This window comes from Belonocnema kinseyi, chromosome 7, assembly GCF_010883055.1.
Source record: "Belonocnema kinseyi isolate 2016_QV_RU_SX_M_011 chromosome 7, B_treatae_v1, whole genome shotgun sequence".
Taxonomy (NCBI): Eukaryota; Metazoa; Arthropoda; class Insecta; order Hymenoptera; family Cynipidae; genus Belonocnema; species Belonocnema kinseyi.
Window position 1 is genome coordinate 71,492,615 of NC_046663.1, and position 25,670 is coordinate 71,518,284.

General features: G+C 27.2%; 2 protein-coding genes across 2 annotated transcripts in view; both read right to left on the bottom strand.

Moving 5' to 3' along the window:
* LOC117176499 (probable RNA-binding protein 46) overlaps positions 1-14,139 on the bottom strand; it is a 17,465-nt gene extending 3,326 nt beyond the window's left edge. Inside the window, exons 1-5 of the mRNA XM_033366754.1 lie at positions 14,022-14,139; positions 12,994-13,802; positions 4,544-4,718; positions 1,444-1,766; positions 1,229-1,349 (exon numbers count right to left, since the gene is read on the bottom strand). Coding sequence (XP_033222645.1) covers positions 1,229-1,349; positions 1,444-1,766; positions 4,544-4,718; positions 12,994-13,802; positions 14,022-14,139 — 1,546 coding nt within the window. The remainder of the gene's footprint in view (positions 1-1,228; positions 1,350-1,443; positions 1,767-4,543; positions 4,719-12,993; positions 13,803-14,021) is intronic.
* A 6,540-nt stretch (positions 14,140-20,679) lies between these two features.
* On the bottom strand, positions 20,680-24,758 carry LOC117176326 (protein MIS12 homolog). Its single transcript, XM_033366554.1, has 4 exons — positions 24,524-24,758; positions 23,553-23,722; positions 21,201-21,338; positions 20,680-21,000 (listed from the first exon to the last, which is right to left on the bottom strand). Exons 1-4 carry the CDS (start codon positions 24,603-24,605, stop codon positions 20,734-20,736), a joined length of 657 nt encoding a protein of 218 aa, XP_033222445.1. The 5' UTR covers positions 24,606-24,758; the 3' UTR covers positions 20,680-20,733.
* Positions 24,759-25,670: the final 912 nt, after the last annotated feature.

The window sequence follows — 25,670 nt, forward strand, 5'->3', positions numbered from 1 at the left end:
TTGCAAATGCATAAACTTGGTTAAAATGATTACTTTTTGGACAGACATTTTTTAATAAACATTTTTCTTTTTGTTAGAGAATTCATATATTTGGTCGAAAATTTAATTATTTCGTTGAAAATTTATTTTATTTGTCTAAAAAATTATTTCTCTAACTGAAAATTAAACAGTTCTATTTTTTGTTGAAAATTTATTTTTTGAATAGAAAATTCATCCATTTTGTTGAAAATTAAATAATCTTAGACTGATTCCTTAAAAGATTCTTTAATTTTATTTACAGCTGGTAGTCTAAATATTCCAACACATTTTTCATTTAGATATCATTAATATTTATTAATATTACATTTAGAAAATTAACATTTTGTAAAATGTATATTTCATTTTTTCTATCAATCCTACGCTTATATAATAATATCAATCGGGATAAAATTCTGCATTTTTTAATTTCATCCTTCTAAAATTAAAATTTACCTTTAGAATCAAATGAAATAAAAGTTTGTTCATTTCGTTTTTAGACAAAGTCTTCTATTTCCGAAAGCATTTAATCATTCCGAATCAATAAAGGAATTTTTAAATTTAAATACCATATCCCTTTTGCTTAGAAATCCCATTAAATAATAAAATATTTGATTGTAAATTGATGTACTTTGTTAAAATTATCCTTTTTGGACAGAAAATTAATCGTTTTGGTTAAAAATTCATTTCTCAGGTTGAAAATTAGTGTTTTTATTGGAATTTTTTTTTTTGTTTGGTTAGAACTTAAATTATTTCGATGATAATATAGTTTATTTGATTAAAAACTCATTTCTCGAACTGAAAATTAAACTATTATATATTTTAAAACATTTTTTAAATTAAAAGTTAACCTATTTTCTTGAAAATTTGTCCTTTTTTTGTAGGGAATTCAACTTATTGGTTGGAAATTTATGTTTTTCTTTTTAATTAAGATACATAATTTTAGTTAAAAGTTTATTTCTTTAGTTAAAACTTTAAGATTTAATTTATTTTAAATTATGTAAATGAATTTTTTGACTAAAAGTTCAGCTATTTCATTTTTACTAGAAAACTGATATTTTCAGTTTAGAATTCACTTATTTTGTTGAAAACTCGTATTTTTCAGTCGCAAATTCAAATATTTTTTTAGAAATTGCATTAATTTTGAGTGGTAAATTCAACTATTTTTCAAAAATTCGTACTTGTAAAAAAAATTATATTAAAATATACTTACAGTGTGAGGGGCTCAACTTATGGTAAACAGTTCGAGCAGCCACAGTCACTGCTTTCTGGCTTGTGGGCCACGGATCACCAAAGTAATCAAAAACAATTTGGTTATTTTTAATGATTGCTATCTGTAAAATAAATTAAAAATTTGAAGAACTAATCTCTTAACTGGAGCTAAAGTTCGAAATCATTTTAATTTTTTTTTTTTAATTCAATGCTAACCCTGCAGACGAATCCTGAAGTAGATTCTGTTGTTTCCATATGGCATTGTGCCTGGAATTTCTCCGCAACAAACTTTTGTAAAATTAACGGGTAATTGAGTTTTGGTAGATCGGATCCCTCGTTTTTCGGAATTGATTTGCTCGACCCTTTAGAGAAATTTCTTCGGCTAGAAGATTTGTCACTTCCAGGACTCCTTTCCATTTTTCCTCTAGAAGCTGCTGTTGCTTCTTCGATGCTTCTCTGACGCTCGACGTTCTTCACGGCACCGATAGGCTTCGCCCAACGAATCTCCCATCCTTCGCGATCAGCTAGCCCACCAGGCTCTAAAGAAATTTTATGAAAGTACATTTTTTAACCCAAAATAAAATTTAAAAACCCAAATTGTGTAACAAAAACGCACAAGAAGGCTTCGAAAAGAATTATGTTCCTTAAAAAACTGTATAAAAACAAATGGGCAAGAAAATCAATTTGCGAAAAATACTTGCACAAAAGGAGTTACAATAAGAGAAATGTTGTCAAATAAGGGACCGTACTTAAAATACGTGACAGGTCAAGAGGGAAGGAGCACGTAAGTTTTGGAAACTCGTAAATTAAACAATAACTTGCAATAATTGTACGGAAATTTAAAATTTAAAAATTGAAGGAATTTCAGTGTTTAGTGAAAAAACAGAAAAAAAAAATCTTACAAAGTCAGAGAGTTTAAATAACTTTGAATAACTGTGAAGCAGAATAAATTTTTAATTTTTCAATTTTAATTCGAAATTGTTTGATTCTGTTTATGAAAGATTCTTGGTTATAAATAATACAATTTTAAGATTCTGGTCATTGATTATTAATGGTCAGGGAAAATTATTCAACTTTTATTTTGAAAATTCAGCTATTTCGTAGAAAATTAACTTGTTTAAAATTCATATTTTGATAAAGGTGAACTAAATTCAATTATAAGGTTCAAAATTGCATTCAATATTGAAACATTTAGTTGAAAAGTCATGTAGTTTGTTGAAAATTCATTTTTTAGATTGAAAATTACTTGCTTCTTTTGTATTCAAAATTAATTTTATTTGCTTAAAACTTACTTCTTTAACTGAACATGAAATTTGCAATTTTTTGTTGAATACATTTTTTTCAGTTGAAAATTCATCTATTTTACTGAAAAATTGTATTTTTTTTTTTAGTAGAAAATTATCTTTCTTTGTTGGAAACCCCATTAAAAATTCAAATATTTGATTGCAAATTATTCTATTTAGTTGAGAATTGATTTCTCAAGTTGAAAATGCGTTTTCTTTTATTGAAAATTAATTTTATTTTAATAGACATTTAATCTTTTGGTAGAAAATGCATTTGTTTGGTTCAAATTAAATTATTTCGTTAAAAATTTATTTTATTTGATTAAAAACTTATTTCTCTAACTGAAAATTAAACTATTCTGTGTCTTATGGAAAATATATCCTTTTTAGTTGAAAATTCATCTATTTTTTAACTGTTTTTTGTTGTTATTGAAAATAGATGTGTTCAATTTAAAAATTTATATATTTTAGTAGAAGCTGCATCTTTCATAGATAAAAATGCAACTGTTTAGTTAAAAATTCAACAATTTTGTTAAAAAGTCATCCCTTTCGGTTGAATATTCAACCTGTTCAGTAGAAAATTCAACTATTGCGTATAAAATTAAATTGTTCAAAGGTGTCGTCTTTCATGGATAAAATACAACTGTTTAGTTGAAAATTCAACAATTTAGTTAAACATGTATCTCTTTTGGTAGGAAATTCAAGTATCTTCGCAGGAAATTTATTTATTGTTTAAAACTCATTTTTAATTTTGAAAAGTCAAACTAAAATCTTTTTTGTTTGAAAATTGAAACATATTTTTTGAAAATTTATTTTTTCGATCAAAAATATTATCGGATTTAGTAGGAATTTCATCTTTCTTGGATGAAAATGAACTGTTTGGTTGAGAATTAAATTTCTTTGCTTGAGGATTAAATTATTTCGTTTGAACCACTTTGTTAAGAAATCATTTTTTCCCGATGATTCATATTTTTTGTTGAAAATTCATCTGTTTAGTAGAAATTTGATCTCTTTCTTTTAAAACTGATCATTTTTTATTGAAAGTTCAATTGCGTGCGGAAAAATGAACTTCTTTGTTGTAGTATTTTTTTAAATAGAGGTTTATCTCCTCGGTGAAAATTGAACTATTTTTATAAAAATATTTTTTGTATCGCTCAAAATTAATATTTTCTGGTTCAAAATTCAATTTTTTTACAGAAAATTCGTCTTTTGGCTAGAAGATCCAAAAATTTAGGTAATCTATTTTTTTATTTCACTGAAACATCTCTATTTGTTGAAAATTCGTCTTTTTCGTTGTAAAATTAATTTTTTTTTAAGTTTTCCAAACTGATCAAGAGATCTTAAAATACATTTAAAAAGATTTTATAAATTTCGAGGAACTTCCACGGATTTTACGGCGATTAGAGATTTTAGAAATATTTTCACGGATTTCAAGAGATGAAATAATTTTCAAGGGATTTCAAATAATTTTGCAGGGATTCCAAATATTTCAAGACATTTCTTGTAAACTTTGGAAAATAAATTAAATTTTACGGGATTCTGAGCGATTTAAAAAATGTTGAGTCATTTCAAGGAATTTAACAATATTGAAGGATTTAAGCGTTTTTTTTCCCCTTTTTTTCAACAATAAATTCAATTTTATTTCAAGGGATTTCCACGGATTAAAAAATGTGTAAATGACTTGAAAGAGTTAAAAGACTTTTAAATATTCTAAATATCTTTTAAAATAATCGAATTTCTCCTCAAATTAAAAAAATTGCCGTTAAATATCGTGGATTATTTTAATTTTTTATTATTTTTGAAATATTTTTAAATATTCTCTTAAAATTAATATTTTAAAATAAAATACCAATTTAAAATCTCCCAGAAATCTTCAGAAAGTTCTTAAAAAGTTTCTAAACTTTTTGTTCGAAATTTTCAAAAATCTAGGGTGAAGATTTTTTCTTAATCATTTCGCAAGCGAATAGGGAAAATACTGTAAGCCCTGTTTAATTAATTAATAATAATAATTTAACCATTTTTTTGTAACTTACGTGTCAGTAAATCCAAAACGCTTGCTGCGATATCTCGTGTTTCGTAGTGAAGGAAAGCAAAGTGACCGAGCTTTTTCAACTTCAAGATCGGTGCGTTAGTCCCCTTCAAAATCATGTCTTTCATCTTCTGCTGTGACAGTTCCAGGTGTAAATTTCTTACGAACAGCGCAGTTACCTGTTAAATAAGTGAGAAATGTGAATTTCAAGAAAAAAATGTATTATTATAAATTTGCATCACGACTTTAATGATTTGAGAAATCCCAACTTGAAATACCTATTATAAAGTAAACTGTATTATGAAAAATCTGCCCACTGCCATATTTGTGTAAAGAACTTTTAAAATTAAAGATCAAAGCATCGACAATTGTAATTTGGTGATTGTGAATTCTCTTTTGTTAAAGCTCTTTCGGCTTTAACGAACACATTCTCATCACTCATCTCGTGTTTCGCACTCGATTTTGTTCAAACTGTGAACTTTTTTTACATTATTATGCTCAACGCTATTATGTTACAGTTATACTATATTTATTGAAAAATAATAAACAAATTTTATTTTTCATGCCTATTTAAAAATTTGATCCTTATTTTGCACACATTTTTATTTTCAGCTATCCTGAAAAATTGATCATTTCAATAAATGTATATTGTTACAATTCATAATATGAATTAGTATTGAAGGATACGTATTTTCAGTGTCTTGTTTTTATAATTAAAAAGGACTCATTCTATTTAAAAAAATGGTTATTAAACATTTTATTGCAACTTGTGTCGCTTTTTTCATAAAACTAATTTGCATATTTTCAATGTAATTTTTTTTATTTAAACCCACAATAGGCATCCTAGCGTAAAGTGATTTGAAGCAAATTTGTAGGTATAATTTATACCAAAAACGTTATTAAATAAAACGTTATTGTGGGTTGTGTCTATTAATTTTTTCCTGCAAAAAAATTATAACAAATTTTGAGTTTTTTTTGGGAAGCAACTGTTTTCTATTCATTTTTTTCATAGATTGTGTAGTGTCCAAAAATTTAACTTCTTTATTTAAAATTTTGTTTTTTATGAATAAAACAAAAATTACGTGTTGTATCAAAAAGTACAGATTTTGTCTGTTCATATTTTTATCTATTTTGCATAGTTTGACCGTAGAATGTATTTTTTTCCTTATTTGTTGTGCGATCAAAATTTTAATTTTCGATATTTCAAAAAAATTCTACAAGTTGTCATGACAATCTTGTAGAAATTTCGAAAAGCAACGTTTTTCTTTTCTTGACTTTTGTTCGTATCGAGTGTTGTTAAAATTTTAATCTTTCGTCTTTTTTTGACGAAAACAAGAGCGGGGGAGGGTCAAATTTTACACAAATCTAACACCTTCTCTGATGAAAATGTAAAGAATAAATTCGAAACAAAAGTAAAACTTTTCAGAATAATAATTTACTCTTTACACACAATACCGATTAAAAATCGATGAATTGATCTCATTACATTTTCGGGTAGGAAAAAAGAGTTTTTAACGTAATTTTAGGAAAATATTTTCTTTAGAAAAAAATGGATTATCATAATTATGAATCTTTTTGATTTAATATTAATTTCTTAATCTGATTAAGAAAAAATATTTACCTAAGCCTTTATATGATTTATCGTATAACGTTCGACTTTTCCCAGCTCTGAAAAAGTGGAACCAATGCGGTTTTGAACTAATTCAAATATTATATTGCCGCGACAGAAACTTAAAAATTTGTTGCTTCTGTACAAACTACTCAAATTTGTAATTTTGGAAGATCAAACCTTTTCAAATTCGATCTTTTTCACATTTTTTAGCTTAAACTGAAGACTAAGAATTTACCATTTAAACGAAGAATTAAAAAATGTCAAGAAATAAGATCTTTGAGTCTTAAGAATTGACAATTATGAACAAGAAACAAAGAAGTTTTAAATAGAAAATATAAAAACCTTTTTAATCGCACAATTTATAATTAATATCATTTTAAATTAAATAATTTTAAACCGAGTCCTCAAAAGATTCTTAAATTTTATTTTCAGATGGTAGCCTAAATATTCCCAACAAATTTTTCATTTGGATATTATTAATATATATATTAAAAAATTAATATTTTGTGTAATAAATATCTGACTTTCATAGAAATCCCACGCTAATAAAATAATATCGGCCATCAGGATAGAATTCTACGTTTTTTCATTCCGTCCCTCTAAAATCCAAATTTTCTTTCAGGATTAAATGAAATAAAAATTTGTTCATTTCCTTTTTATAAAAATTCATCTATTTACGGAAACACTCAGTAATCTTTATATCGGGCCTCACAGTTCCTATGGGACAAAATATAGGGACTAAAGGATTCTTTCCATCACGATCATAGGGTACTTTTTTCGCGCTCAAATGGTAACAAAATTCAGGATAAGTTCATAAGACTTCAGAACAATTCAAGTTAAATTCAAAATAATAAAAGTAGATTGGAAAACAATTTTAAATAAAAAAAAATACGATTGATTTCCGTAAAAATTTAATGAATTTAGAGGAATAAGTAAGTAAGTGAGAAGAATTCCATGAAATTGATAGAAATTCAAGGTGAATTAAAAAAAATTCAAATGAATTGAGGAATATTTTAAAATACGTCAAAATTTCCTTGAATTCAGTAAATTTGAAAGGAACTTAGGGAAATTTAAGGGAATTCAAAAGAATTTGATAAAATGCATAAGAATTAAAGGTGAGGTTAAAAGAATTGAAAATCAAATGAAAACTCCAAATTCAAACAAATCCATTGAATCAAATAGAAATGAGTGAATTTAGAAAAATTCAAGTACATTACAACAATTCAAGAGAATTCGAAAGAATTTAAGGGAATTCAGGAAAAATTAATAATAATTCAGGATGAATTCGAAAATAATAATTTCAAGTATCTTAAAACCTTTGTAAAACTAATAATTAATAAGCAAAAAAGAATTCAAACGAATTGGGAATCATTTAAAAAATCAAAAAAATGCCATTGATTTCAGTAAATTCAAATGAATTTAGAGGAAATTAAAGCAAGTGAGAAGAATTCGACGAAATTCATAAAAAAAAGCATTCTGATTTTAAAAAGAAATAAAGTGAGCTGAAAACAATTTAAAAATATGAATAAATTATTTAAATTGAGTAAGTTCGAAATGAGTTTAGAAAAATTAAAGAGAATTCAAAATAATTTGATGAAATGTCCAAGAATTAAAGGTGAATTTTAAAGACTTTAAGATGAATTAAATGAAAACTTTCTAGAAATGAAAAAAATTCAAAAGAATTCAGGGTAAATCAATACGTAACTAATTACTATAAGAAAATTCAAAAGAATTCAATAAAACTGGTAATAATTTCAAAAATCTCTTGAAATTGTTTAAATTTTTTGAAAATGCCTTACAATCTTTTGAAATCCCTTGAAACATTTTAAAGCTCTGGCAAAAGCGAAGGAATTAAAAAACATATCTTCAAATATTTTCAATACTTTGATCATTTTATAAATTGAACTTAAAAAATTCAAAAAAATTCCAAAGAATTAAAAATAATTCTGGATGAATTAATAGGAATTCAGGTTGAACTGCAAAAACTAATTTCAAAACCTACTCTCAAGATACCGTATCTCAAGATACCGTATCTCAAGATACATTAAGCTTCAAAAAACTCTTACAATCATTGAAATCCTTGTAAACGTTACCTTAAAAGTTTTACAAATACAGAAATAGGTACATACCAGAATTATATAGTGATTCAACCATGAGTTAATTTTTTGAAAGAAAAGGGGCGAATGGGTTTTTTTCATTTAAAAAAATGAGTATAAAGTGATTTGAGAAGAAACTGACGAATCATGTCTACGTGTCTTATTTTTTTATTACTTCTCACGGAAATTCCATGGTTTTTGCTATTATGAACTGCAAATAGCACTACCAAAAAAAGTTTTAAATGCAATTTTTGCCAAATCCTTTCTTTTTTTTTTAATTTTTGTGTGATAATTATTAATATTTTCGATTAAATATCAATTTCTTAATCTGCTCGACAGTAAAATATTGACGTAAGCCTTTATGTAATTTATCATATAAAGTTTAACTTTTAAAAAATAATTTGTTCATATAGCCCTTTTTCCACCATTTAAATTAGATCGTTTCATTAAAGTCGACCAAAAATAATAAATTAGTTATTTTTCCAGATAAATTATTGTAATTCCTGTTTAAAATCAAACAATTTATCCTGAGAACATTTAAAACAGCTTTATATAATTCAATTATTAAAAATCTGTCCGCTACACAGGTACATTATCATCGCACGCTGCGCGCGCGACTCACAAGTTTGAGCGCGCCTCGGACGCGCGACTGTTAATTCTCGCGCTTCGCCCTCGATGATGTATTTAACTCGCGCTACAAGCTCAGTCTTTATATTTTTGCACATTCTTGCAAAAACCTTTTAAAGTTAAGATTCAAAACATCCACCACTATAATTTTATGATTGTGAATTCTTTTTCGTTAAAAGAGCTTGGCTCGATAGTTTCAGCGCACCTACGACACGCGACTAATGGCAATCGCATTCCGCGCTTAGTCTTTGCATTTCTCCCGCATTCGTGCACAGAACTTTTAAAATGAAAGGTCCGACAACTGTAATTTTCTCATTTTGAAATCTCTTTTGTTAAAGCTCTTTCGGCTTTAACGAATTGAAATTGAATCATACTAATTCTTATTTCCTTGTTTTTATAAATTTTTTTATTGTTAATCTTTTTTTTACGATTAAATAAAAACTACTGCGCATCTGCATAGGGTCTAATACAGGAACCTGTATAGGGTCCTATATAGAATCCTATGTCCTCTTTCGTCTTTTCTGTCCTTTTTCCAAAAATGTAATTTTTTTTATTTTTAATCTTATTTTTTACGATTGAAAAAAAATCTACTCGTCCTATCGAAAAATGATTGATAATAAATTTATAGATCTTTTTAGGCGAACAACTTTTGTCTGTTAATTTTAGTTCATGCCTTATGTCGTTTTTTCAAAAAAATTTAATATTTTTATTTTCAATGTTATTTTTTACGGCTAAAGCAAAAACTACGTGTCCTATCAAAAAGTGATTCATTATAAATTGGTAGTTCTTTCCAGGGCGCGTAATTTGAGCTTTTTCATTTTTTATGTATCTTGCATAGTTGGACAAAAAAAATTGAATTTTTGGATTTTTCCTTATTTTTGGTACGATCATATTTGAAGTGTTCAACTTCTCGACCAAATTTAAAAAGTTTTTATCATATTCCTGCAGGGCTTTCAAAAAGCAAAGTTTTTCTTTTCTTGACTTTTTTTCATATCATGCGTTTTTTGGCTTAAAATGATTATTTTAGTTTTTTATTTTGAAAATGCTCTAACTCTGATAATTTTCTTCTTATAGCAAAAAGTCATGGGGATAAATTGTTTAAGTTTTTGAGTACTATGAAAAACCGTACATAGAATTTTTAAATCTTGAAAAAATGTGGTTTCAAAAATTTTTGGTGCGATCAAATTTTTAATTTTCTACTTTTCGACCAAATTAAAAAAGTGTTTATGATCATTTTGTAGGGCTTTCAAAAATCAATTTTTTTCTTCTCTTGACTTTTTGCATATCATGCTTTGTTTGGCTTAAAATTTTCATTTTAGTTTGTTTTTTGAATTTTGAAAATGCTCTAACTCTGATAATTTTCTTTTTATAGAAAAACTTCATTAAGATAAATTGTTTGGGTTTCTGAGTAGTATGAATAACCGTTCATAGAATTTTGAAATCTTGAAAAATGTGATTTCAAAAATTTGGAAAACGCGCTCACTTTTTGAATTTTGATCCAAAATAGCTGGTTTGCGAACTTGTTCTGTCTTTTTAGGCCTTAAAAAAGTGTGCCAAAGCAGAATCCAATCTGATCAATTTTTCGAAAGTTATCGTGCCTACAGAATACAGACAAACACCTCCGTAAAATCGTTTTTTCTGGCTCAGTGGGTCTCAAAACGCGGTGATTTGATGAAAACCGACAAAGTGAAATTTTATATAAAACCAATACCTTCTCATTAGGATGAGAATGGAAAAATAGATTTCTTTTCAAGAAAATTAACCAAATTTATACATTTTAAAGTTATATAAGTGAATAACCATTTTATATATGTTCCCATCACTTACCTACTTTATGCCTGAAACAATAATTACAATAAATTGTTAAACGGGAGAGAGGGAGGTCGAAAATAATGTTACGTAATAACCAAACTCTCGCTTCCACTTCAGTGTTGGGGTTTGCTTTAAAATAGCCTTGCACTGAATTCGGGGGGATCGAAACGTAAACAGTCAGGTTGCCTGAACCGTTTCCAATTGGAATGCATGATATTGCGCACCATAGTCGATTGAGTACTCGCGCACTGCGGCCCCTCCAAATCGACAGTCGCAACCGCCCTCATCTTGCTCCTCTGAGAAACTGCATGAACCAGCAGTTCTAGGAAGGCCGAAAACTGGGGGACTGAAAGCGAGAGTTGAGTGTATGTACACGCTCCCTTGCCACTCACTTAAAAATTTGTAAGCTTCAAATCTTGAATAATTTTAAACTGTAGGTAAGAATAAATTGTTATACTGTTAAAGTTCTAAATTCAACGCTGAGGGTTGCTACAAAATCTAGATTACGAAATTTCCTGACTTACCTGACAATCTTAAATTTTCCCTGACCGTTCTAAATTTCTCTTTTTGGATATAAAAATAATAACAAAAAGTATAATAGTTAATATTTCCACCAAAAAAATATAATTTTCAATCAAGAAATATTAATTTTTAACCAATTTTTTTAATCTTCGACCAAAAACAGGCTAATTTTCCAACAAAAAAGAAGAATCTTCAAGACAAAAAAAAACGAATTTCCTGCAAAACAGTTGAGTATTCAATGCCTAACTAGAATTGACAACCCAAAAATATAAAATTTCTAAGAAAAGAATTAGATTTTCAACCCAAAGACGATTCTTCAAAAAAAAAATAAATGTTTTAACTAAACAAGATAAATTTACAAACCGAAATTGAATAGTTACATTTTTGGTTTGAAAAATAGATTTTTTTTAAATAAAAAAAATTAATTTTTAATTAAAAGAATTAAATTTTAACGAAAATAATTAGTTTTTAACTAGAAAAAAAATCTGAACTTAAATGTGAATATTCAACAAAAAAATTAATTTTTTAACCAAATAGTTAAATTTTCGAACTAGACGATGAATTTTCTACTAAAAAAATACCAACTTTCAACAATATACATAGAAAAGTTAATAAATTTTTTACCAAGAAGGTTAAATCTCTATCAAAAATGATAAATTTTTAACAAAATATATGAGTTTTCAAATTATAGTTAAATTTAAGGTCTAATATAGGCATTTTTAACTTAAGAAGATACATTTTCAACCAAACATAGAATAGTTCAATTTTTAGATCGAAAGTTATTTTTAATAACAAAAAAAAACTAGTGATCAACAGAACAGTTAAATTTTTAAATGAAATAATGAATCCTTAAACAAAGAAATTTTCAACTAAAAGCATGAATTTCCAAACAAACAGATGAATCTTCAAGCAAAACTATGTAATTTCTATAAAAAAAATACAAATTTTCGATAAAACATGGAATACGTAGTTCAATTTTTCAAAAAAAATGTTGAACTAAATGGTTGCATTTTAAACCCAAAACATTCATTTTCCACTAAAAAAAAAAGACAGATTTTCAACAAAAAGATACATTTCCAACAACAAAATAAACTAATTTTCAACTAAGACAATCAATTTTTAACAAAAAAAATTAAGAATCAACTAATAAGATTATTGTCTACCACTTTCCACTAAGGATATAGTTAAATTTTCAATTAAAAAAGACTAATTCTCAACGAAAAATGTAATAGTTCATATTTAAATTAAAACATTTTAATTTTTAATTAAAAAGAAAACAGTTGAATTATACCAAAAAAAAAAACGAATTTTCAATAAACAACTTGAATTTTCTACCGATAAGAATGACCATGAAACAAAATTGTTGAATTTTCAACGAAATAATAAAATTAACTTCACCTTCAAATTATGAAAATTTCCCTGACCGGTTTTAAATTTTCTAAATTTCTACAATTCCGTGGCCCTTAGCAGCCCTGACATCTCTTAACTCTTTAAAATAAACCATCCTTTTAAATTTAACTATTGAAAAATCGCGAGTTTATAAACGAATGTTTTCAAATTTCAAATATTTCCATTTCCACATTTGAATGAATATCAATTTTAAAGGTTAACAATTACTAATACTGTCACGCTAAATTCAAATTCTTCCTAAACAATGGTATCGCCCTGGAATGAAAAACTGCGTACAGGTGATGCAAAGGTCGAAAAGCACGTGACAGCTACTAATTTTCCTCGCAGCGCACGGGAAAAACCATTCTGAAAAAAAAGGAAAACTAGAATCTATACCGTTTCCATGACTTCTTCATCGACTGGGTCTCCAGGTTCCGGGTCAGCCCAGTCGACAGCAATTTCGTGGTCCCAAAGGACCACTCTTCCGGGGATGAGCTTTCGACGTGCCATAGCAGCCGAACGATGGTCCTTAAATTCCACGAAAATAAAACCGCGATTTTGAGTACGATCTTCCGAATTAGGATATAGATAAATATCCGTGATACCATTTAAAATTTTAGACAACTCCGCCATGAAATCTTCCTTAGTTTTGTCCTTAGGAACCCCCCCGAAAAAAAGTCGGCAATTATCCATAGATTTAACGACACCGATACGATGTCCGGGCCGAATTTCGGAGTTATTTAACAATCTGCATGCTTCCCGAGCAATCTTGGCATTTTCATAAAGAGCAAAAGCGTAACCGCGAGTGGAACCCGAAAAATCTAACATTAATCTTAATTCAAGAAGTTTACCAATTTTAGACAAATACGGCTCAAGCTCGTCCTCGTAGCAATCACGCGGCAAACGGCCAAGAAAAACTTCGGCACCCTTAGGTCGTTCTTTTTGGTTTTCCACGAGCTCCGGACACGTGAGCCGGCGTTGACCATTTTCTTGCACGATTTCATATTTCGTTCTATTCGCGAGATGCAAGAGCTGAATTGTGATGTCACTTGCAGTGCGTGTCGATAAATCATTAGGCAGGTTGTTGCCTTCTTGGTCCATCTTCAATGATGATCTTCCGTTATGATCTTCAGTGATGATCTTCAGGAGCAGAGGCGAATCGCGAACTTGAGAATTTAGACAGGATTGTACAATATTGAACTTCACTGCCCGCAGATCGATTAAATAAATTGAGCAAACTGGTATAAAAAGATCGTAATGGAGAATCTTGTTCTTGAATTATTCTTATTTGTATTTCACAAAAAATAAATAAAAAAATTTTGACTGAATCAAAGAAAATTTAACATTGAACTTAAATGATCTTTACTTCTCGCAAATCAGTTGCAAAGTGAAAAAGCCGGTGCGTTCGCTACCCCTTCTTCTACTCCCTTTTTCTTGATGGTTCAATTTCGCCGAATCGTAACAGAGAACTCGATTCTTAGACCAATGAGGTGCGATATTTTGAGTGAGGGGTAGAGAATTCTCCGAAGCGCGGACATTCATTTTTTCCAAGAAATTCCTATACTTTAATCCTTTTCTTATATGCAATGGAAATCCACGAATCCTAATTCTAAATTAGGATAAATACTAAATCCTGATTTTACGTAATTCTTTACAAAAGCCTAGGGTGACCAGAGTTCCTGATTTATTACGGCATTTCCTGATGTTTTATCGCTGTCCTGATTTTTCATGCCCGAAAACTAAAATGTCCGAAAACGTCGAATAGCCAACAAAATTGGAACTCTTGAAAAATATTAAAATAATCAACAGATCTTTTTCAGTTTATAATTGCGAATCTTTTTTGTTCAAAATTCAATTAATTAATTAATTAAATAAAAATTTATTAATCCATATTTGGTTGAAAAAGAATGCATTTCGTAAACCAAATCGTCTTTTGGGGTTGAATTAATCTTCTTAGTAAAAAATTCATTTCCTTGGTTGAAAGTTTAACTTTATTGTTTAAAATCCTTTTTTTTTTTGCTGAAAATGAATTTCTTTTTAATTGAAAATAGTCCATGTTTGATTTATAATTTATATTCTTTAGTTGAAATTTGAAGTATTTCGTTAAAAATTATTGCATTTTTTGAAAATTCGACTGTTGTGGTAGAATATTAATGTCCTGGATGAAAAATTCATCTTTTTTCTTAAAAAAATAATTTTTTGGTTAAAAATTTAATTACTTTGTTATCGGTTTGTTAAATATTAACCATTATGGTTGAATATTTATCCTTGTAGTCGAAAATTCATTTATTTGGTTCCAAAATTCATTTTTTAGTGAAGATTTATCGTTATAGTTCAAAATTAAGTTTTTGTTGGTTATGGCTTAACCCATTTTGTTAAAAATTCTTTTCTTTTTTTTTTAAATTAATTTTTTTTTAACTAATCCGCGTTTGGTTGAAAGTTTATTTTCTTTAGTTGAAAATGCAACTGCTTAGTTTCAAAGTCATGCTTTTCTTAAATTCGTTTTTTGTGGTAGAATTAATCTTCTTACTAAAAAAAATGCCTCTTTGTTTTTGAAAAATTATCTTTTTCTCGAAAAATTCAAGTATTTAGTTAAAATTTAATTTTTGTATTGAAGATTCATCGTTATAGTTAAAAAATTATTTCTTTGGCTGAAAATGTAACTATATTGTTAAAAATGATTTTTTTTCGCTTGAATTTTTTTTTACTGAAAATGTAACGGGTCAGTGTTTGGTCGAAAATCGCACTAGAATGGGAAAACGGATAATCCGCCAAGAATTTTTAAAACTTTTAATAGCAAACAAAGCCCATTTTATATAACCACAAATAAGTATGCACCTCTGATAAAATCAAATTTTTCTTTTATTAAAATATTCCATTTTTACGATAGCAATGTAAAATTACAATCACTTTCAAATTTTTAATTTTTGAAGATCGAACGTACTCAAATTCGAACTTTTCCACATTCAATAAGTTAAAATGAAGAGTGTGTCCGCCCATATGAAATGTTCAAAAATGATAATAATTAAAACTGAAACCCCATATTTTTAATAAAATTTGCCAAATTTTATAAACCTGAGTTTCCCTGTAAGGCTACAGTTCAATGATAATTTATTAAGTTTAAAAAATACTTAATAAATTGAAACTATACTCTTTTCAACGTCCAATATCACTTCCATATTTCAAACTTCACACTCTTTTGCCCCTTTTTCAAGAATTCTTTTTTTTCACCTGTTTTTAAAATACTTACTCTTTTTTCGTTTTTCTCTTAAATTGAATTGAAAAATAGAATCCAATAAGAGAATTAAACTATTTCAGTTTAAAAGTTAATTTTTTGAAAATTCCATTATTTTCGTGAAAATGCCACAATTTGGTTAAAAATTCATGTTTTTTGTCAAAAATTTAACTACATAGTTGATATTTAGCGTTTAATTTTTTGTTGAAAATTAATTATCATAACTGAAAATGTAACTACTATACATTTCAGCTTGAGAATTTGTTTCTTTTACTTAAAAATTCAACTAATTTGTTGAAATTTCATTTTTTTTTTAAATTCAACTATTTTGAAGAAAATTGGTCTTTTGGCTTAAAAAATCAAGAATTTGGTATTAAACTGAACTATTTGGTTAAACATTAACTTTCTTGTTGAAAATTCATCTATGTTGGTAGAAAATAGAGCTATTCAGTCGAAAGTTCATCTACTTTCTTTAAAATTCATTCTTTTGGTTGAGGATTATCTCTTTGGTAGAAAATTTAACGGTTTTGTAGAGCGTTGAAATCTTCGCGTTTGTTCGTTTAGGATTTATAATTTTAGTCAAAAGTGCATCTCTCTGGTTGACAATTGAACTATTTTGTTGAAAATTAATTTTTTTGGTTGCAAATTAATCGATTTGTTTGAAAATAAACTTTTTGGCAGAAAATTCAACTATTGTTTAAGAATTAAATTATTTATTTAAAAATTTAACTGTTTTGTAGATACTTAGTCTTTTTGCCTTAAAAATTCAATCATTCTGTTAAAAATTAATATTTTTAAAGATTCACATCTAATGGAGTTGAAAAGTCGTTTTTATTTGATGTAAAATTATTTTTTGTATCTGAAAATGTTAATATTCCATTTTTTTTCTAGGAAATTTCACTCTTTCTAAGTTAAAAATTAAACTACTTCCTAAAGAATTCGTCTTTTTTGTTTGAAATACTTTGAGAGCTTTTAAAGTCTCTTTAAAGACTTTTTAATATCCTGAAAATTCCTTGGAATTTTTAAAATAACGTACAATATTTCAATTACTTCAGATTATTGAAATTAATAAAAAATTCCTTTGAATATTTTTAAATTCCCTAAAATTGTTCAAATCATTTGAAATCCCTTGAAATTTTTTAAAGCTCTTGAACATTTTTTTAGAGCTTTTAAAAATATCCCAAATTCTTTAAAATCCATTCAAATATTTGAAATCATTTTACAATTCCTTGGAATATTAAAAAATCATTCAAATCCTCAGAAATCCCACAAATTTTGACATTAAATGATTTGAAACCCATTCAAATATTATAAAATCCATAGAAATCGTATCAAACCCCTTAGAGTCTCTCAAAATATGTCTTCCGAATTTCTTTAAAATTCATTGAAAATTCTTAAAATCCCTTAATAAAATCGTAATCTCTTCAAATCCCTTGGAGCATTTAAAAAAACTCCTTTGAAATCCCATCAATTTATTGACATTCTTTCAAATATTTTTGAATTATTAAAATCTATTAAAAAATGGCTTGGAATATTTTTAAATGCCCTTTAATATCTTAAACCCTTTAAAATCCATTCAATGGAATCAATAGAAAAAAATTACATAGAATTTTTAATTCCCTAAAAGTTTTCAAATTCTTTGAATTTTTATTAAGCTCTTGAAAATTAGTTGGAATTTTCCTAAATAACCTACGATATTGAAAAATCTTGGAAAATCCTTTGTAATCCCTTGAAATTTGTTTAAGCTCTTGAAACTTCGTTGGAACTTTTAAAAATACCCTAAAATCTTCAAAATTCTTTGAAATCCCATCCATTAATTGAAATAAAATGTAAATCTTTGAAATCACTCAATTTTTATGAATAAATAATTATTAGAAATCTATTGAAACATTATAAAATCTCGTGAAATTACATGAACATTGATTAAAATACCTTTATAGATTTTAAAACCCCTTAAAATCATTTAAATTCTCAAAAAATCTTATGAAAGTTCTTGAAATCTTTGAAAGTAAACTAAAACTATAGATCCTATAAAATCGTTCCATATCTTCAATATTCTCTTTTAAAAAAATTTAATCTCTTGAAATTTTTTTAATGTCAAAAGTTCCTTGGATGTGTTAAGAATAACAAAACTTCAAAAATATTGAAACCTATTCAAAATTACTTAGAATTTTTTGAATACCCTAAAATATTAAACAACTTTTGAAATTACTTCGAATTATGGAAGGCAATTAAAAATTCTTGGAATCTTTTAAAACTGCTTAAAATTCTTCAAGTGTACTTTGCAAATTTTTCTAATTGTTTCAATATCTAGAAAATTACTTTTCAGATTTCTATAAAATAACTGTTTTTAAAGACAAAAAGATTAATTTTAGGTTATCGTACTCACTTCCGATCAAAAATGGTGTAAAAGTATCACAAATTGGAAAAAATAGTGTAATAAAATTTTTTTAGTATTAAACTTATGTGCAGTCTGAAATCCAAAAATTTGCAATAGAAAATTAACATTATTTTTTAAACAGAATTTCCAGTTTTCTAAACTAATATTTTAGAAGTGTTAAAAATGAACTTCAAGTTTTGTGTAAAATATTATTCTTTAGTTGACAGAACCCAATAAGAAAATCTAACTATTGTTGGTTGAAATTATTTGGATGAAAATGCAATAATTTTGTAGAAAGTCATACTTCTTCGTTGATAATTCAACTACTATTTTGTTGAACATTCATCTTTCTAGTTTAAATGTGTATCGCTTTTGTAGAAATTGAGTCTTCTTGTTAAAAATACAACTGCCTGGTTACAAATTAATCTGCTTCGGTGAAATAATAAGTTTTTTTGCTGAAAATTAACTTTTTCGTTGAAAATTCGCCTTTTTGGCAGAAAACTCAACTCTTTAGTTGAAAAGTTTAAATATAAACTATTATATTTTTCGTTAAAAATTCCACTACTACATTTTTAGTTAAAAATTGACATTTGTTAGAATATAAATTCTATCACTAAAGGTAAAAGTTTTGCGAAACGAAAGGTTCTCAGGTTCAAAAAAATTCAAGGTGCAAAGAAAATGGTCCCAGTTTTAATTTCTTTAAACATAATTTTTATCGAAATTCCTACTGAAATAAAGTACATAAACATAGTCTATGGTCAATTTTAGTCCCATACTTTGTTTACAAAAAAAGTTTTAACGTTCAAAGAAAATTCAGTCACATCAAAAATTTCACGGTTTGCAAAAATTTTTTACGACCCATGAAATAAAAAAATTAAAACTCTAAAGCTAAAAATTTTTCCATTTAAGTAATAAAAACTGAGCTGAAAATCGTTTTGAGCAATTTCAAGCTAGAAATATTTAAAACTAAACGATTACATTTTTGTTATAAGCTGAATAATTCTTAAATTAAAAGTTCAATTATTTCCATTTTAAATCATTTAAAAATCCTCAGGAAGCTTCGACATTTTATTTCGAACCCTTGAAACATCGAAATATCGTTTTACTCTTATTCAAATTTTCAATTATTTAAAAATTTTTTTCAGAACTTCTAAACATCTTTTATAATGATTCGAACTCTTCCTAATTTTTTTTTAATCCTATAAAATTAAAGATATTGTTGACAATTTGGCAAATATTTTAAAATATTCTCTTAAAAGTATTTTTTTCAAAATAAAAATTTATTTTCAATTTTCCTAGTCATCTTAAGTAAATGTTTTTTAATGTTTGGAAGCCTTTCATTATTCTTAAAAAGCATCTAAATTTTTCTTTCTAAATCTGCAAAAATCTATTTTTTTTTTAAATTATGCTGTGGGCTATTTGTACTATAATTTAGGTTCGAATAGTCGGATTTTAGTGGTATACGTATACATCGTTCAAATTATTTGAAATCATTCAAAATTAAAAATTAATTTTGAATCTTTTCAGGCCTTCTAAATATCTCTTCATCTTAATCGAATTATTAATTTTGAATGAACAATAAAGTATGTCTAATTAGCAATTGTCATTTTTCTTAATTAAAAACTTTCGAATTTTAGGCTCAAACAATATTTTTAATTTAATAAAAGCCTCTGATTATGAATCTATTACTTTGAAGTTATTTTAAAATTGAAAATATTTTATAAAGTTTTAATGAGGCGTTTACATTTGTTTAACTACATTAATGAATTATATTTAATATTATTATTATTCACTTGCTAATCCTTAATTTATAGTTCAATTTAAAAAATCATTATAATTTATAATCACATTTGATCCATTAAAAAGTTTTTCTATCCAAAATTTTATATTTCAAACGCAACTAATTTCTAAGTCTTTAAACTTTATTTTTAAATTGTTTGAATAAAAAATGCACAATTAAAAATTAAAATCCAAAATGTGTTAGTAAAAGATTTTCGAATTACGCACTGCAAACTGAATGATACAATTGAAACGGATAAAAATTTAACTGATGATTTAAGTAACTTTTGAAATCAAATTTGGAGAATTTTTTGTTTAAAAGTATGTGATATTCCCGGTCAAAAAATAAATTTACTCTTATTTCCCGGCCCAGCGGCCACCCTGAAAATTCAACTTCTGGTTAAAAATTTAGATTTTGTTTAAAGTTTGTCTTTTGCCTGAAAGTAATCACATAACCAAATATTAAATCAGTACACACTAGGTAAAAATCTTCAACACAGAAAAAAAATTGAAAAAGTTATTAAAAAATAATATATTTTCGAATCGGTTAGATTCTAGAAATAAAAAAAAATACAAATTTAATCATTTTTCTCATTAAGAGATCATAATTAGTGTCAATTAATTGCATTCTTAATTTGTCATCACAATAAGATTCTAGGAATAAAAATATGTACAAATTGAATAAATATTGTCATTAAGATACCATGATTTGGTGTCAAATAATTGCGTTATTAATTTGTCACTACAAATTATCAAAGTCCAATTCTTTTAATTTAATGTCACCTAAATTTGGGTTATAAGTCTGCTTTTCTGTTTTCGAAGTCATAATCTCGAGAACATTACATAAATTTTTGTACGTTTCTACTACTTGCAAAACTTCAGTGTCAGGTTCGGGAAAATTCAGCCCTTTTTCAATCACTTCGAAGACTTTCTCTAAACTCTCCTCGAATTCGTCAATCTCTTTTGTTGCTTCCAGCTCTTGGTTTAGTACCGCGTTTAACATTTGTGCCTGCCAACAAAAATAGTTTATTTAAAAATGATTATAACGTATATGAATTTGATATTATCCATTTATACACTTTTAACACAAAATTGTTTCGATTTAAAATTTGGAAGGCGTTCAATTGAAATTAATCAAATTTCCAACGCTCTCAACTTTGATGATTTTATTTTAACAATTTGAAATAGAAATCTGAATTGAAAATTTACCCTTTTCATTCGATTTTGCAGACTTTCTAATTTGTCGTTCAGCTCTTTGAATTCCTCATCCGTGTATTGAACTGCTTGGCATTTATCTTCTTCGAGCAAAACGTTGTCCGGAACCGCAATGTATTTTTCGACAATTTTCTGTAAAACATAAAAACATCGATTGTTGTAAGAAATTAGCTCGTGCAAATTTTAATTTAACTAGAAAACAAACACGTCGCAAAAAAAAGTATTTTTGATTAATTTAGAACTTTAATTGTAGATTCTAATAATTAGAATAAGGCCACCAATTCTATAAAAACAATACAAATAATTTTTTTTATCCAGAAATACTCTTGAAATATTTTGAAACCTTTCAAAACTTCTTAAAATACCTTGGAATTTTCTGAAACCCCATAAAATCCCTTGAAATAATTTCCAATACTTTGAAAACAAAATAGTTAAATTTTCAACCAAGAAAAACATGAATTTTCAACAACTTAGTTAAATTTTCAACCCGAGATGAATTTTAACTAAAATGATAATTAATTTTGTTATGTTAAATACACCTCAACTAAAATGTATTATTAATTTTTTAAAAACAGTTGCACCTGTATTTAAAAAATTATGACATTTTTATGAATTTTCAACAAAATAGATTAATTTTGAACGTAAAACATACATTTTCTACCGAAAAGAAAAATTTATTGTGATTTTTCCACCAATAAGATGAAGTTTTTATTAAAAAAAAAAAGAACGTATTCAATGAAAAATGGAATAGTTTTTTTTCAAAAAAGTTGAGTTTTCAAATTAAAAAGTCGAATGTTTAAGAAAAAGTTTGACTTTCTATTCCGAAAAGACCAATTATCAACAAAAAATTTAATTTTTAACAATAAAAAATCAAAATCCTATTAGAAGAGGTGAATTTAAAATAGATAATGAAAAATGTTCAATCCAAATTGAATAGTTAAATTTTTAGTTAAATAATAATTTTCAACCAGAGATGAATTTCCAAATAAATTTATAAATCTTCAATTAAAATAGATTACTTTTCAAACAAACAGTTGTACTTTTAACAAACAAAAAAAGATGCAATTTTTAACTGAAGAATTCTCAACCAATAAAATTTAATTTTATAACAAAAGATATAAGTTCCCATCCAAAAAGTTAAAATTGTAGGTTAAAAAGTCGAATGTTTTCGAAAAAGTTTAATTTTCAACTAACAAAGGACGAGTTTTCTACTACAAATTAACAAAAATGTTGAGTTTTCAATCTAAAAAGTCGAATGCTTCGAGAAAAAAATTTGACTTTTAATCCGGAAAAGATAATTTTTTCAACAAAGAAGTTCATTTTTAACCAAGAAAGATGAATTATCAACCAAACAGTTGAATTTTCAACGAAAAAAAAAACAAATAATTTTTTAGCCAAAAAGTTGCACTTTAAAGCAAAAAGCGAGAAATTTTCAACAAAAAAGTTAAATTTCCAACCAAAATTTCGAACAAAAAGGATTACACTGCAAACAAAATCAATTGCATTTTCAAGCAGTTGACTTTTTATGACACGCAGATGAATTTTTTAGAAGTTGTATTTTCGACAAAAAAGTTTATTTAAAAACAAAAAAGATGACATTTCTACCCAAAAATATGTCTTCCACCAAAAAAGATCAATTTTCTTTGCAAAAAAAATTACTTTTCAACAAATTAGTTGAATTTTCAATAAACGAATTAAAGTTTCAACCAAATAATACAATTTTTACCCCAAAAAGATTAATTCTGAATTAAAATTTTAAAAGTTGAATTTTCAATTAAAAAGAATCACTTTCATGTAGAAATAATTTGATTTTCTTATTGAGTTATATAAATTCACTTCACATTTAAGCACAAAAACGAGGAAAAAGAGAGCAATAGGAGAGATTCTGATATTTAATAGCATTTTCGTACCACAGATAACAATAGATTCAATACGAAAAGTTACTTTTTTTAGATAAAATCTTTAAAAAGTGACTGCCCTGGATATCTCGTAACTTCACATATTTTTGTAGGATTTTATTTTAATCCATTTTATTCCAAAGCGGACTTTATTGCCAAGATTCTAGGGGAAATATGTAAGGACGCCCGACGCGACTGAAGCAACAGGTGGCTTCCCGCGGGTTAGAAATTACATTCAAATCAACCTTCGTTATCGTTTAGGTTCCTTTTTTTTTCTAAAAAATATAATTAATAGATTCTTATCATTTTTCACATATTTTTCAAATATTTAACATGTTTCTAACACTTTTTTAATAATTTACTTGAGAGGTAAATATCTTAAACGTCGGAAACCACCTGTTGATTCAAGTCAGCTTCACGAAAAGCAAAACAGTTTGTTCGGAAATACCTCGATATTTTTCAAATACGGCTGTGCTCCCTGAATGTAGGCCTTTCTCAACTCCTTTATGTTAGCTTTGAGAGTGGCCTTTCCTTCTTCATCTGGCTGGTATTTCTTCTCCAAAGCTTCATACAAATTTCGACATCGTGATTTAATCTTCGATTCAACGACATCTTTGACTGAAAAGACGAGGAATTTGTTAAAAATGGCCAGTACCTCTTTAAAATCAGGTTTAGTTATACAATTATCCTCAAAAGATGCTGATTATTAATTAATGATCTCACAAAAATATAGAATTATTTCTTGACTGAGAAGGTTGAGATAAAGTTGAAAAACGTTAATCCACCCATAAAAAATTGAAAAGAATGTATGGAAATTACTGTACTTTGGAGAAAATAAAAACGCCTACTTTTGAAAAATGCCAGGCGCCTAAACAAAGGACGCGAGGAAGAAAAAGCGAGAGAACAAAGAAAGCGTCACTTTTGACTAGAATCAATATTTCAGTTCACAAAAGCAGAAACTTGTTACTCAGTTGGCAAAAACTGAAGAGATTTACTGTGCGTGACCCAAGGTCAAAAAAAAAGTGCAAAAATCTAAAACTTCATGGATGACAGGAGCGTGGGGAAGTCATTTTGCCACTCAAGACATAGTTTTATTTTAAAAATCAGCAGTCGTGGGAAACTTTTATGATGGGAAGAAAAGGTTGGCGATCTCTGAATAATCGGCAGAGATCTTGCAGCAGATTGAAGGAAGCTAAAAAACTGAGAGCGTCAGCCTTTGTGATCGTCTTCGTCCAACGAATGCGGGAGTGTTCCAAGCATTGGACGAGTGTGACTCTAGTCATGATCAAATTCACATGAAACTAAAGTCCACTCGTCCAGCAATTGAAACTTGTCAAAATCCAGTGGGCAGCAGGTCCAAAGAATAAATCTGAAAAGCATACACAAAGAGAAAGTCAAGTCAAAACGGTGGCGTCTTACGGGTCGCGTAAACGGTTCTCGAGTGAAAGCCGAACAGCTGCATTTCATATTCTTCGCGCTTGCGCTTGCGAAGACAAGCCATCGTGTCCAAAAAGCACGCCGATTTAAATTTAAAATCACGTAATCACTGCTTTTTTTAAATTCCGAATTCCTACAAGATTCCGCGAGAATGAAGAGCCCAGTACAATTGACGTCCGTTGCAGTCCGTTACTCCGTTGACAAATGAACATGGCGTCGATTGCTATTGCTTGAGTATGCCTTGGTTGGAGAGCCTGCTTTGTCCGCAGCGCCCCCATTCGCCTCATTCCTGTGGCGTCAGTGCCGTAGCTATTATTTTAAAAAATTTGGTCCTGCATTTAATTTAATTCAATTTCAATAAATATTTATTTTTCATGGCACATACAATTTTCTCTGAAAAAATTAGTCCCCTGAAGGTTTTCAAAAAAATGTTCAATTTTTATTTAATTAGGCCAAGAGTGTTAGCTTGTTCAATTTTATAATTAAAGTAAAAACCTGTCTTTTTTGGGAATAATCCACTTGAATTAAGTATTTTTACATACTTAAGCACATGTTTTTAGGGGACAATAAGAGATCGAGTTCATTAACCAACATTTTTTGACTGACGATTGTGTTTTTAACCACAAAAAAATGAATAATTGAAAATTAAATTTTGCATTAAACTACGCAAGATACGAGAAAAGATAAGACGCCGAAAACTGTGCATCTGAGAAACTTCTCCAAATTTGTTTATTAATGAATCTTTGATAGGTCGTGTAGTTTTTTTTCGTAAAAAACAACATAGATAATTTTTTCGGAAAACGACACAAGCTATGAACAAATTAATGAACAAGAATTATTCACTCGAAAAAGGAGCTATAAATTATTTCGATCATTTAAATAAAAAACGCGTTATTTTTGTTTTAATCATAAAAAATAACTTAAATCTAAATTTTAATAATACATTTTTAGACATTTTTGTTTTAATCGTAAAAAATAACATTAAAGGTCAAAATTAATTAATTTTTGGAAGAACAACACAAGGTACGAAAAAAAATTAAAAGAAAAAAGTTGTTCAACCAAAAAAGATCTGCAAAATTTGTTTTATATTTTTTAATGTTTTAACAAAATAATAACAATACATCTATTT

Bases quoted from the DNA above. Each gene is read 5' to 3' on its own strand.
- LOC117176326 (XM_033366554.1), bottom strand. From the start codon at position 24,605: ATGGCTTGTCTTCGCAAGCGCAAGCGCGAAGAATATGAAATGCAGCTG. The intron at 23,723-24,523 runs GTAAGACGCCAC...TCGTCTTTTCAG, and splicing joins GAGAACCGTTTACGCGACCC to TCAAAGATGTCGTTGAATCG. The intron at 21,001-21,200 runs GTAAATTTTCAA...TTTTGTTGGCAG, and splicing joins TGCAAAATCGAATGAAAAGG to GCACAAATGTTAAACGCGGT.